The sequence below is a fragment of the Bos mutus genome, chromosome 18 (assembly GCF_027580195.1).
Source record: "Bos mutus isolate GX-2022 chromosome 18, NWIPB_WYAK_1.1, whole genome shotgun sequence".
Classification (NCBI taxonomy): domain Eukaryota; kingdom Metazoa; phylum Chordata; class Mammalia; order Artiodactyla; family Bovidae; genus Bos; species Bos mutus.
The window spans coordinates 3,531,910-3,546,497 of NC_091634.1; the positions used below are offsets into that span (position 1 = coordinate 3,531,910).

General features: G+C 41.8%; 1 protein-coding gene across 4 annotated transcripts in view; it reads right to left on the bottom strand.

Moving 5' to 3' along the window:
* Positions 1–5,747: 5,747 nt before the first annotated feature.
* Positions 5,748–14,588, bottom strand: part of LOC102270910 (KRAB domain-containing protein 5-like) — an 83,879-nt gene continuing 75,038 nt past the window's right edge. For 2 of the 4 annotated variants that reach the window (XM_070387089.1, XM_070387088.1), the window contains exon 5: positions 6,962–7,245. In XM_070387089.1, the coding sequence (XP_070243190.1) occupies positions 7,110–7,245 (136 nt within the window). In that variant the 3' untranslated portion in view covers positions 6,962–7,109. Of the gene's footprint in view, positions 7,246–12,552; positions 12,843–14,588 lie in introns of those variants that run through there. The other 2 variants (XM_070387087.1, XM_070387090.1) reach the window with 2 other exon arrangements.

Consider the following 14,588-nt stretch of genomic DNA (forward strand, 5'->3'; position numbering starts at 1 on the left):
ATGATGTACTCTGCATATAAGTTAAATAAGCAGGGTGACAATATACAGCTTTGACGTACTCCTTTTCCTGTTTGGAACCAGTCTGTTGTTCCATGTCCAGTTCTAACTGTTGCTTCCTGACCTGCATACTGGTTTCTCAAGAGGCAGGTCAGGTGGTCTGGTATTCCCATCTCTTTCAGAATTTTCCACAGTTTATTGTGATCCACACAAAGGCTTTGGCATAGTCAATAAAGTAGAAATAGATGTTTTTCTGGAACTCTCTTGCTTTTTCCATGATCTAGCAGATGTTGGCAATTTGATCTCTGGTTCCTCTGCCTTTTCTAAAACCAGCTTGAACATCAGGAAGTTCACAGTTCACATATTGCTGAAGCCTGGCTTGGAGAATTTTGAGCATTACTTTACTAAAATGTGAGATGAGTGCAATTGTGTGGTAGTTTGAGCATTCTTTGGCATTGCCTTTCTTTGGGATTGGAATGAAAACTGACCTTTTCCAGTCCTGTGGCCACTGCTGAGTTTTCCAAATGTGCTGGCATATTGAGTGCAGCACTTTCACAGCATCATCTTTCAGGATTTGAAATAGCTCAAGTGGAATTCCATCACCTCCACTAGCTTTGTTCGTAGTGATGCTTTCTAAGGCCCACTTGACTTCATATTCCAGGATGTCTGGCTCTAGGTCAGTGATCACACCATCGTGATTATCTGGGACATGAAGATCTTTTTTGTACGGTTCTTCTGTGTATTCTTGCCACCTCTTCTTGATATCTTCTGCTTCTGTTAGGTCCATACATTTTCTGCCGTTTATCAAGCCCATCTTTGCATGAAATGTTCCCTTGGTATCTCTGATTTTCTTGAAGAGATCTCTAGTCTTTCCCATTCTGTTGTTTTCCTCTATTTGTTTGCATTGATCGCTGAGGAAGGCTTTCTTATCTCTTCTTGCTATTCTTTGGAACTCTGCATTCAGATGCTTATATCTTTCCTTTTCTCCTTTGCTTTTCACTTCCCTTCTTTTCACAGCTATTTGTAAGGCCTCCCTAGACAGCCATTTTGCTTTTTTGCATTTCTTTTCCATGGGGATGGTCTTGATCCCTGTCTCCAGTACAATGTCACGAACCTCATTCCATAGTTCATCAGGCACTCTTATCTATCAGATCTAGGCCCTTAAATCTATTTCTCACTTCCACTGTAGGAGACATTGTTGTTATATAATCCCTAGAACAGAGTTTAAACCAAGTTGTTTGTTGTTTAATCATCAGTTCTGGGATTAAAGAAAAAGTCATGTGTCTAAGACACATAAACACATAAAAAAGTCATTTTACGTGTCTAAGACCAAGGAATGTAGAGGAAAAAAAGGTGTTTGTCCTTTCCTCCTCCTCGAGAATTCCAGACCCCTATCTTCTCTTCCAGAGTCCCAGACACCCCCCCTCCTCTGGGACCCCAGATTTCTTATCAACCTGCCTACGAACTGATTCTTAGAGAAGGAGGCAGAGTATATCAAGGAAGAAAAAGCTTACCAGCATAATGAATTATCCTGAAGCCTTTCTTTCTCAACTCATACATACCCATTTCCCCTAAAGGAGAGATTTCAAACTATTGTGGGAAGCAGAAAATTTAAGAAACATTCTAGAAATGATGGAACCAAAACCCAGTGGGTAGACAAGGGATTCTGGAAGGAAGTGGTCATCACCCAAGCAGGCCAGCTTCCTATAGTTCTCTAACAAAACGTCCCTGTACAATGCCCATTGAAAATTTTCTGAAAAACTCTGGACCAGTGAGTTGAGTCACTGGGCTACCCAGCTGGCTAAGTGGTAAAGCATCTGTCTGCGAATGCTGGAGATGCGGCTTCAGTCTCGTGGTGGACAGAATACCGGGGAGGAGGAATTGGCAACCCACTGCAGAATTCTTACCCGGAAAATCCCATGGACAGAAGTGTTGGTTCTATGTATAATGGCACTTCAAACTCTATTTTAAATATCTAAATTGCATCCAGGTGCTAAGTCATCACTGCATTTCCCATCGTCTCTAAATTCCCAACACCAAACCACATCCCAGTGGGAGTGAAGATAGGAATGACTCCCAATGCTGATCTCTCACAAGAAGAATAGTTTCAACAGTAGAAAGTCGCTGATTCATGTTGAGAATTCATCATGCTCCATAGAAAGCGAGGATGCAGACAAGGGAGAAAAGGCTCTGGGACACAAGGAAGTAGTCTAAAGGCCAGGTCTTGACTATTATAAGATGAAATGGGAAAAAAATAAGATAACAAATGCCTGGGAAGAAAAATTAGGACCAGAGAGCTAAAGGCTTGCAGATTCTCGTTGGGGCATTTCAGGAGGAAAAGCAGACACAGCCCTAGACCCAGGACAGGGCATTTACCTGAGAAGCTGCCATTTCTTCCTCTTCTTCCTCCTGCTCTGAATTCTCTGGGTATGTTATGCTGCAAACACACTTCTGAGTTTTGAGAAAATACTTTTGACGGCATCAACACAGCCCTTTAATCTGTAACCACCGCTCCTACAGACAGAAGGACCTTGAAAAGCTCAGAAGACCGACCTCTTCTGTCCTGTCTCAGGAGAGATTCAGGAGCAATCAATTCCTACGTGGAGACCAGCCTATGAAGTAATTTCTTGATTGTTCTCTCCTCATAGAGAGCTCCTAACACTCTGCTCCCACAGACGATGTGAGCTGACTGAATTTCCTGATCCAAATGGAGCTAGAGCATCCTTGCTCCCTCTCCTCAGACTGATGCCGGGGCTCAGCTCTCACAAATGGACCAGGAGCCACGTCCTTAACCCGGGCCTCTCTTTACAATCCCCTGGAGCACTTCCAACACACCACAGTGATGCTCCCAAAGGACCAACATAGAACTCTGTTGGGAGGGCATCATTGAGGTCATTTCCTGACACTGGTCACGTGATCCTGATGGGAAACCACATGGCTAAAGATTCTTTCTGAACCAGTTCAATGAATGCAAATCCCTGGTGGTCAGGTTCCCACTCCAAGAAGTTATCAATCTGCAGGTCTATAGTGGGGCCATGAAAGAAGTCATCAGCAAATCCCATTTTTTCTGATGTTTCTTCCCCCAAACCAACGTTCAGGAGTCCTGAGCTCAAAGCCTCACACTCACCACACCTAAGACCTGTAGGGGAGGATTTGGGGCAGGAATTTCTGAGAGGTTAAAGCTAGAATCAGGCAGAGAAAACAGGAGAACTTGCAGTTCAGCTTTCCAGTTACCCTGAGTGAAGTGCCTCAGGCTCCCTAGGCTAAGTGTGGATTAATCCATTCAAACCAAGACAAGGATTCTGGTAAGCACTGTGACAGTGTTGAAAGGTTGCTGCTGCGGCTACTGCTTCTAAGTCACTTCAGTCTTGTCCGACTCTGTGTGACCACCAGGCTCCCTGGGCTTCTCCAGGCAAGAACACTGGAGTGGGTTGCCATTTCCCTCTACAAGGCATGAAAGGTTGCTGCTCAACCACAAAAGATGCCTGAATTCTTGGCCTCCTGAGGAAAAGAATTCAAACTGGGGCCAGAGATGAAGCTTGATCGCTCAGAGCTTTTGTGTAATAAAGTTTTATTAAAGTATAAAAGAGATAGAGAAAGCTTCTGACATAGACATCAGAAGGGGACCGAAAGAGTGCCTCCTCACTAGTGTTAGCAAAGGAGTTATATACTTTTAATTAGTTATTCCAGTGAATCAAAAGCATGTCTGGAGGTTGTAAAGACCTCACTAGAACCACTTCCATAATTTACATTTTTAGACAACAGGATTAGCCAGGTTTTTTTTTTTTTTTTTAGAGACTATCTTCAAACAGGATAAAACTACATTTGTCCTTTCTTCCTACTTGAGAATTCCAGACCCCTCTCTCCTTGAGGATTGCTGGACTTATCAATCAACCTGCCTAGAAATTGACTCTCTCAGTGTGATTGAATGGGGGCCTGTGGACAGACCCTGGGGTCCAGCAAGACTGCTGATCTCAAGGAAGGTGGTCATCTAGTGCAGGTGCTCACAGGACTGGCTGGTGTGAGTTCAGGGAACTGCAAGCTGCCTGCTCTCAGACAGATGCTGAGGCAGCAACAGCACGGAGCAGTTCACGGAAACTGTCTACAATACTTTCTATCATCTTTCTTATTAGAACCATCCCAGTGTCCAAGTAGTTACAAAATGGGAGAGGAGATACAACATAGAAATGATGGGATATATCTGAAGTTATGAGAAATTTAAAGCCAGTGAGTAAACTAACTTCCACATATGCCATCTCTCTGTGCTACCAAATAGTTCATTGTGGTCTCTTCACTACAACCTTAAATAAGGTGGGCGAGGTTACTGTTGGTGGTGGGTTAACACTTCATTCATTACAATCAACTGAAACACTAAAAGCCATTCACTTTTATTAATAACCATGTATTAATTTCATGCATAGTTGAAGTAAAACCTTTTATAAGCCACAGTATGATCCATGATTAAATACAGATAAAAAGTACGTAGAAATATATTCATTTTTTGATATAATGATGTGAGATTTCTGATTTTTATGGCTTACCAAAGCAAAGACTAGGAAGCACTTAGCAAGCATGATATACACCAATTCCATGCCTTTTCCAGGAAGGGTTTCTTACGTTTCTAGGTTATCACTGTCTTTATTTCAACACTGTCATGTAATAATCATGATTTGTGTTGATATTATAAAGATACATCAATACTGCACTGAACTGTCATTGTATTCTTCTTACAAATCAAGGATATTACTATTTAAACATTACAACCAACTTCTGTCTTACTTTAATACATGGAAAGATTAAATGACCACTTATATCATGGCTACCTGCAGATATTTCACATCAATGACAAATACCTCCATTTAGATGTTCATTGTCCATTTTATATTATGGTATCCTTCATCTTCTAATGGAGAATAGACAGAAATGGTTGCAACACAATATAAAAAGGCTAATCTTTAATAAACCATCAAAAACCTATGTTTGCAAACACACTAGAAACAAAGCATAGTATGGATTATTTGAGTGCTGAATTACATTGACTTCAAATAATCACATCACATCATTATTAACAAGCATACATACATTACTAAGAATTGTAATGTTTCTAACCATCAACCTTCATCTCATGATTCATGCTAATATATCCATTTTCTCCTTCAGTTTTAAAACAAAATTGATGAAATGCCTTCTAGTACTATTTTGGAGAGTCATTCTCCCTTCCCATGGATGGACAGAAACTCGGACATGACTGAAAACAAAATTGATGAAATGATTTCTAGTATGCAACCTCTGATATTTACTTCGATTTAACTTTTGATTAAATACCTTTCTACATATTTGTTACATCACTTCCATTGGTTTCTTATATAAACTCTTGTGTTTTCTGATGCATGTTTAGGACAATCCTCTTCCATCACTTGTTCCATTACTAGCGTTTCTCTTCAATTGTGTGTTCTCAGATGTTTAGTGAGATTACTACTATGACTAAAGGCTTTGCCACATTCTGTACATTTATAAGGTCTCTCTCCAGTATGAATTCGCTGATGTTGAGTAAGATGTGAGCACTGAATAAAGGCTTTGCTACATTCTTTACATTTATAAGGTCTCTCCCCAGAATGAATTAGCTGATGTCGAGTAAGAACTGAGCAATGATGAAAGGCTTTGTTACAGTCTTTACATTTATAAGGTTTCTCTCCGGTATGAATTCGCTGATGTCGAATAAGATTTGAGCACTGAATAAAGGCTTTGTTACATTCTTTACATTTATAAGGTCTCTCCCCAGAATGAATTTGCTGATGTCCAGTAAGAAGTGAAAGACGATGAAAGGCTTTGTTACATTCTTTACATTTATAAGGCTTCTCTCCAGTATGAATTCGCTGATGATAGGTTAGCTGTGAGTAACAGATAAAGGCTTTGCTACATTCTGTACATTTATAAGGTCTCTCTCCAGTATGAATTTGCTGATGATAGGTGAGATGTGAGTAACAGATAAAGGCTTTGCCACATTCTGTACATTTATAAGGTTTCTCTCCAGTATGAATTCGCAATGTTGAGTAAGATTTGAGTTGTGATTAAAGGCTTTGCCACATTCTGTACATTTATAAGGTCTCTCTCCAGTGTGAATTCTCTCATGTTTAGTAAGAAGTGAGCTATGGTTAAATGCTTTGCTACATTCTGTACATTTGAAAGGTTTCCTTCCTGTATGAATTTTGTTATGTCTACTTAGATGGCATGACTTACTAAAGACTTTCCCACATATCTTACACTTGTTTTCTTTCTGTGGATTCTGAACAGTGTGCTGTTGAATAAGTTCTGAAGATTGATTAGAAACCTTACCATATTCAGTACAAATCCTTTCTTCAGTACAAGTACTCTTATCTAGAGAAAAACCTGACATTTGATCAAAGGTATTTCTGCATTTATTACTTTTAGAATCCTTGTTTGAAGATTTGGATCCCTGATGTTTCAAAAGGTTTGAGTCTCCTTCAACCATATACCCAGTTTCATTGCCTGAATACTGTCTCAGGCCACCATAAATACTCTTGTAATTATTGGAGCTGGAGCTCTTACTTAAGGTATGACTCATTTTATTAAACATGGAAAGTTGTTGTGTATTAACCATATCACAATATGTATTGAACAATAATGGTTGGATTGTGTCTGTTCCATTATCATCAACATGATACATCTTGGAATGCAGAGAAAATATCTGTTGGGGGAAGAAAAATGACACCCTGCTCACGGATCCCTCAAATTGATTAGATTGTGAGTTTGCCCTCTCATTGTTAAATTGTAGGTATTCAGACATGCTTGAATGTATGTTTAGTCGAAGCCTACGTTCAGATTTGTCTGAATCACTATTTACAGTAGGGACTAGATTACCTTCCAGATTATCCACGTTTCCTTTCAGAGAACATGTATGTTTCAAAAAAGGATGGAAATATTTTCTTAAACAGTTACACTTCTCGGCGGATGTTGAAGACTGAAGTTGCTGTTTTTCCCAAGTTGTCTCACGTTGCTCATTTCTTTTTCCAGTAATGTTAGCATTATGTGTAACTCTCTCCATTTCTTTAAGTCCATATAAACATCCTCTCTGTCTTTCATATACCCTGTTATATTCCCAGTCTTTCATTAAATTTAAGTTTCTGAGGTGAAATATTTGACATATTCCTAGGTTTGCTTTTGGGAATACATCTTCTAACGCTGCATTCCTCGGCATCAAATCCTGGGTGTCTTGTGGAGACATAGCTGAAAGATACCAAATAACAAGTGATTTTCCCTGCTATTCTCAGTGAATATCTTTAAAGACTTAGAGAAAATTGATGACCATTAGCTAATTTAAAAATAAAACAGAGACGGAAGGATCAAGATGCCAGAGGCTTAGGCAGATGTGGACTCATCTCTCTCTCCACAAATGAATGAGAAATGGAACAATTCTCACAGAGCCCAGATGAACATTAGTAGAGGCCCTTGGAAATTTGAAAGGACAAGAAAGACTCCTGCTGAGCCAGGTAGGACAAAAGAAAGGAGAAGGAAAAGGAAGAGGAGAGGAACTGCGTTCAGGCCTGAAACCCTGCGGGGAGATGAAACTGAGGAGAGGTCTCCATATGGGGGGAAGCCCCTCACTGGGTGAGGTCAGTTTGGACAGGAGGAGAGTCTCATTCTCTGTGAGGAGAGAACATGGCAACCAGGGTGTGGCAGCAGGACAGAGTGAGAGCTGAACACAGGGTACTGACGCCAGCCCTGCCCACCCAGCCGTACAGGCATGTCCACCAATGAAGAAAAAGAGCTGCGTTCTGAAATGTGGGGTTTGTAGAGCAGACCCAGGCAGAGGACTGTAATTGGCAATGAGGAAACATCCTGAAGGGATGGGAGTAAGGGAGGAGCTTTGCAAACAGGATGCTTGTGGTGTAAGCCTGAATCATCAGAGAGCAGAGCGCCATTGGTAAGTGATATCCAAAGAAGAAGCCCACTGCATCCCTTGTCCCTTCTGCTGGCCCCTGCTCAACAGGGGCTATGAAGAACTCCACCCACATAGGTCTTTTGAGCCCGAAGTTATGGCCTCCCCCATTGACCTCATCCACAATCAGAAGACTCCTGTACTCTGGGGCAGCCTTAGGAGCAGACACCTGTGAGTTGGCTATAGGCACAGATGGAGCTGAAAGCATAGGTGAACCCCAGGGATAAAGAAGAAAAGCTGTAACTTCTCCTTGAAGCAACACAAGCCATGGTCTTACACCCACGACCGGCTTTGTAACCTCAGCCCCCACAGGGCATCTGAACCAACAACCAGGGCTCTCCCAGTCATGGCAGGAATAGCTTTAGCAGCTATAGACTTTGTGGGCTCCTACAGAAGGGAGCTGGGCCAGGACAGAGCATGAGCTGCCCCATAGAACCACAGAGGGTCCAGCTCCACGGTGAATGTAATCCTAGGACCTGACTTCACTGAATCTATGATGGTGACCTTGTGAAAACAACAGCTGAGAGACACCAGGGCCACAGTTCATCATGCCCATGGTTAAGGTGGACAAGAGCAGTACCAAAACTACATAACATAAGAGCTTGAAGAACGCATGAGAGGGGGCACCAGAACACCCTGAAGTGAACATTCCTAGAGGAGTAATACTCAGTGACTTCTCTCCCAGTGGGTGTGCTCCAATCCCACCTGCCTGGCTCCACAGATCAGAATCACAGCAAAAACTCAGATCTGGGGGCTCTATTCCACCACGCAGGGAGCAAGCACCACCAGAGAGAGGGCACTAATAACCACAGAACAAGGGGGAAACAGCCCTGAATATCCAGGGCAGGCTCTGGTCACAATTAACAGCAATCAGAGCACAGATCAAGAGAGGATAAGGGCACAAACCTCTGGACCAACCTCACCCACCAAGGTGCAGATACCAGAAGGAAGACTAACTGCGTTCCTGCACCCTTCAAAACAGAGACCACAAACAGAACGCTGGACAAAATGAGATGGCAAATAAATACATTATAGGGGAAAAAACAAGATAAAAACCTCCAAGGACCACTGAGTTAAGAGGTGATAGGCAATCTAATGGTTACTTCTTGCTTTTAGTCATTTTAAGTGGAGACACCAAGCACTTTCACAAATCCCAGGTGCCTAGTAATTCTTAAATTCACTTCTTGCCACACGTTTCTGAAAATGTTCTATTAGATCTTTCAATCTAAAAAGCATAGATGATAGTGACAGAGAACTTAGCAGAAACTGAGGAGACATAAGGCACTGTCTGAGGAAGCTAAATACAAATTAGAGAAACTTAATAAAGTATTAGTTTTAAGAAATCAAATACAAAGAGAGACTTTCAAACTATGATTGAAAGAGGGAACTCTACTCATTGCTCTGTGGAGACCTAAATGGGAAGGAAATCAATAGGACAGTAAAGACTAGAGATCTCTTGAAGAAAATTAGAGGTACTGAGAATATTTCATGCTAAGACAGGAACAGTAAAGGACAGAAACGGGATGGAAGCAGAAGATATTAAGAGAAGCTGGCAAGAATATATGGAAGAACTATACAAAAAAGATCTTAATGACCGAGATAACCACGATGGTGTGGTCACTCACCTAGTAACAGACATCCTGGCATCCAAAGTAAAGTCGGCCTTAGAAGGCATGACTACCAACAAAGCTACTGCAGGTGATGGAACCCCAGCTGACCTATTTCAAGTCCTAAAAGATGATAATGCTAAAGTTCTGCACTCGATAAGCCAGCAAATTTGGAAAACTCAGCAGTGGCCTGAGGACGGGAAAAGGTCAGCGTTCATTCCAATCACAAAGGAAGGCAATGCCTAAGAACTCTGAAACTACTACACAATTTGCCTCGTTTCAAACAATAGCAAAGGCTCAAAATTCTCCAAGCCAGGCTTTAACAGTACATGAACCAAGAGCTTCCAGATTTTCAAGCTGGATTTAGAAATGGCAGAGGAACCAGAGGTTAAATTGCCAACATCCCTTGGATCATAGAATAATCAAGAGAGTTCTGGGAAAACAATTACATCTGCTTTATTGACTACACCACAGACTTTGATTGTGTGGATCACAAGGAACTGTGGAAAATTCTTAAAGAGATGGGAACACCAGATTACCTTACCTGCCTCCTGAGAAATCTGTATGCATGTCAAGAAGCAACAGTGAGAACTGGACATGTGACAATGGACTGATTCCAAATGGGGAAAGGAGTACGTCAAGGCTGTATATTGTCAGCCTGCTTATTTAATTTATATGCACAGTACATCATGTGACATACTGGGTTGGATAAAGCACAAATTGGAATCAAGATTTCACGGGAGAAATATCCATAATCTCAGATATACAGATGACACCACCCTTATACCACAAAGTGAATGAAAGGTTGTTGCTGAATCACGCAAATATGCTGGGATTCTTGTTCCGGAGGAGAAGAATTGAATTCAGGGCCAGAGATGACGCTTGTTCGCTCAGAGCTTTTTGTAATAAAGTTTTATTAAAGTATAAAGGAGATAGAGAAAGCTTCTAGAAATCAGTAGGGGGTAGACATCAGAAGTGTGTAGAAAGAGTACCCCCTTGCTAGTCTTAGCAATGGAGTTGTATACTCTCCAATGAATCTAAACAATGTCTGGAGGTTGTAAAGATCTCACCAGACCTACTCCCATAATTTACATTTTAAGATAACAGGATTAGCTAGAAGGTTTAGTCCAGAGACTGATTTAGGCAGGATACATTATTGTTATCAGTTGACCAGTTCAGTCACTAAATCGTGTCAGACTCTTTGCGACCCCATGAATCGCAGCACACCAGGCCTCCCTGTCCATCACCAACTCCCAGAGTTCACTCAGATTCACGTCCATCGAGTCAGTGATGCCATCCAGCCATCTCATCCTCTGTCGTCCCCTTCACCTCCTGCCCCCATCCCTCCCAGCATCACAGTCTTTCCCAGTGAGTCAACTCTTCCCATGAGGTGGCCAAAGTACTGGAGTTTCAGCTTTAGCATCATTCCTTCCAAAGAAATCCCAGGGCTGATCTCCTTCAGAATGGACTGGTTGGATCACCTTGCAGTCCAAGGGACTCTCAAGAGTCTTCTCCAACACCACAGTTCAAAAGCATCAATTCTTCAGTGCTCAGCCTTATTCACAGTCCAACTCACACATCCATACATAACCACAGGAAAAACCAAAGCCTTGACTAGACGGACCTTTGTTGGCAAAGTAATGTCTCTGCTTTTGAATATGCTATCTAGTTTGGTCATAACTTTCCTTCCAAGGAGTAAGCGTCTTTTAAATTCATGGCTGCAGTCACCATCTGCAGTGATTTTAGAGCCCCCCAAAATAAGTCTGACACTGTTTCCACTGTTTCCCCATCTATTTCCCATGAAGTGATGGGACCGGATGCCATGATCTTCGTTTTCTGAATGTTGAGCTTTAAGACAACTTTTTCACTCTCCACTTTCACTTTCATCAAGAGGCTTTTGAGTTCCTCTTCACTTTTGGCCATAAGTGTGGTGTCATCTGCATATCTGAGGTTATTGATATTTCTCCCAGCAATCTTCATTCCAGCTTGTGCTTCTTCCAGTCCAGCATTTCTCATGATGTACTCTGCATATAAGTTAAATAAGCAGGATGACAATATACAGCCTTGACGTACTCCTCTTCCTATTTGGAATCAGTCTGCTGTTCCATGTCCAGTTCTAACTGTTGTTTCCTGACCTGCATACAGGTTTCTCAAGAGGCAGGTCAGGTGGTCTGGTATTCCCATCTCTTTCAGAATTTTCCACAGTTTATTGTGATCCGCACACTCAAAGGCTTTGGCATAGTCCATAAAGCAGAAATAGATTTTTTTCTAGAACTCTCTTACTTTTTCCATGATCCAGTGGATGTTGGCAATTTGATCTCTGGTTTCTCTGCCTTTTCTAAAACCAGTTTGAACATCAGGAAGTTCACAGTTCATGTATTGCTGAAGCCTGGCTTGAAGAATTTTGGGCATTACTTTACTAGAATGTGAGATGAGTGCAATTGTGCGGTAGTTTGAGCATTCTTTGGCATTGCCTTTCTTTGGGATTGGAATGAAGACTGACCTTTTCCAGTCCTGTGGCCACTGCTGAGTTTTCCAAATGTGCTGGCATATTGAGTGCAGCACTTTCACAGCATCATCTTTCAGGATTTGAAATAGCTCAACTGGAATTCCATCATCTCCACTAGCTTTGTTCATAGTGATGCTTTCTAAGGCCCACTTGACTTCACATTCCAGGATGTCTGGCTCCAGGTCAGTGATCACACCATCGTGATTATCTGGGTCGTGAACATCTTTTTTGTACGGTTCTTCTGTGTATTCTTGCCACCTCTTCTTGATATCTTCTGCTTCTGTTAGGTCCATACCATTTCTGTCCTTTATCGAGCCCATCTTTGCATGAAATGTTCCCTTGGTATCTCTGATTTTCTTGAAGAGATCTCTAGTCTTTCCCATTCTGTTGTTTTCCTCTATTTCTTTGCATTGATCACTGAGGAAGGCTTTCCTATCTCTTCTTGCTATTCTTTGGAACTCTGCATTCAGATGCTTATATCTTTCCTTTTCTCCTTTGCTTTTCACTTCTCTTCTTTTCACAGCTATTTGTAAGGCCTCCCCAGACAGTCATTTTGCTTTTTTGCATTTCTTTTCCATCGAGATGGTCTTGATCCCTGTCTCCTGTACAATGTCAGGAACCTCATTCCATAGTTAATCAGGCAGTCTTATCTATCAGATCTAGGCCCTTTAATCTCTTTCTCCAGACCTACTCCCATAATTTACATGTTAAGATAAAAGGATTATCCAGAAGGTTTAATCCAGACTGTCCTCAGGCAGGATACATAATCCTAAGAAATGTAGAAGGAAAAAAAAAGTTTGTCCTGTTTTCCTCCTTGAGAATTCCGACCCCTCTCTCCTTCAGATCAGTCGCTCAGTCCTGTTGGACTCTTTGCGACCCCATGAATCGCAGCACGCCAGGCCTCCCTGTCCATCACCAACTCCCGCAGTTCACTCAGACTCACGTCCATTGGGTCAGTGATGCCATCCAGCCGTCTCATCCTCTGGCATCCCCTTCTCCTCCTGCCCCCAATCCCTCCCAGCATCAGACTCTTTTCCAATAAGTCAACTCTTCGCATGAGGTGGCCAAAGTACTGGAGTTTCAGGTTTAGCATCATTCTTTCCAAAGAAATCCCAGGGCTGATCTCCTTCAGAATGGACTGGTTGGATCTCCTGGCAGTCCAAGGGATTCTCAAGAGCCTTCTCCAGCACCACAGTTCAAAAGCATCAATTTTTCAACGCTCAGCCTTCTTCACAGTCCAACTCTCACATCCATACATGACCACAAGAAAAACAATAGACTTGACTAGACAAACCTTTGTCGGTAAAGTAATGTCTCTGCTTTTGAATATGCTATCTAGGTTGGTCATAACTTTCCTTCCAAGGAGTAAGCGTCTTTCAATTTCATGGCTGCAGTCACCATCTGCAGTGATTTTGGAGCCCACAAAAATAAAGTCTGACACTCTTTCCACTGTTTCCCCATTTATTTCCCATGAAGTGATGGGACCGGATGCCATGATCTTCATTTTCGCAATGTTGAGCTTTAAGCCTCTCTCCTTGGGGACCCCTAGACTTCTTATCAACCTGCCTAGGAAATGACTCTGTCACAAAGAGGAACTGCGGAGTCTCTTGATGAAACTGAAAGAACCGGGTGAAAAAGCTGGTTTCAAACTCAACCTTTAAAAAATGAAGATTATGGCTCCGGTCAGATCATTTCATGACAAACAGCAGAAGAAACAGTGGAAACAGTGAGAGACTTTAATTTTTGGGGTTCCAAAATCACTGCAGATGGTGACTACAGCCATGAAAGTGAAAGACGCTTGCTCCTTGGAAGAAAAGCTATGACCAACCTAGGCAGCATATTAAAAACCACAAACATTACTTTGCTGACAAAGGTCCATCTAGTCAAAGCTATGGTTTTTCCAGTAGTCATGTATGGATGTGAGAGTTGGACCATGAAGACAGCTGAGTGCCAAAGAATTGATGTTTTTGAACTGTGGTGGTGGAGAAGACTCTTGAGAGTCCCTTGGACTGCAAGACCACACCACTCCATCCTAAAGGAAATCAGTCCTTAATATTCATTGGAAGGATACGCTGAAGCTGAAGATCCGATATTTTGGCCACCTGATGCGAAGAACAGACTCACTTAAAAAGACCCTGATCCTGGGAAAGATTGAAGATGAGAGGAGAAGGGGACAACAGAGGATGAGATGGTTGCATGGCACCACTGACTCGATGGACATGAGTTTGAGCAAGCTCTGGGAATTGGTGATGGACAGGGAAGTCTGGCTTGCTGGAGACCATGGATCACAGAGTCAGACTCAACTGAGCGACTGAACTGAACTGACTAATATGTATAATTGATTCTCTTTGCTGTATAGTAGAACAGCTATATTCCAATTAGAAATTTTAAGAAAGATTTCTTTATATAATCTAAAAATTGTCATAGTTTGAATCAACCATTAATAATATAGTGGAATATATGGTAAGATTTCATGTCAATTTATTTTAAAATTCTATGAAGTAATAGAACATAA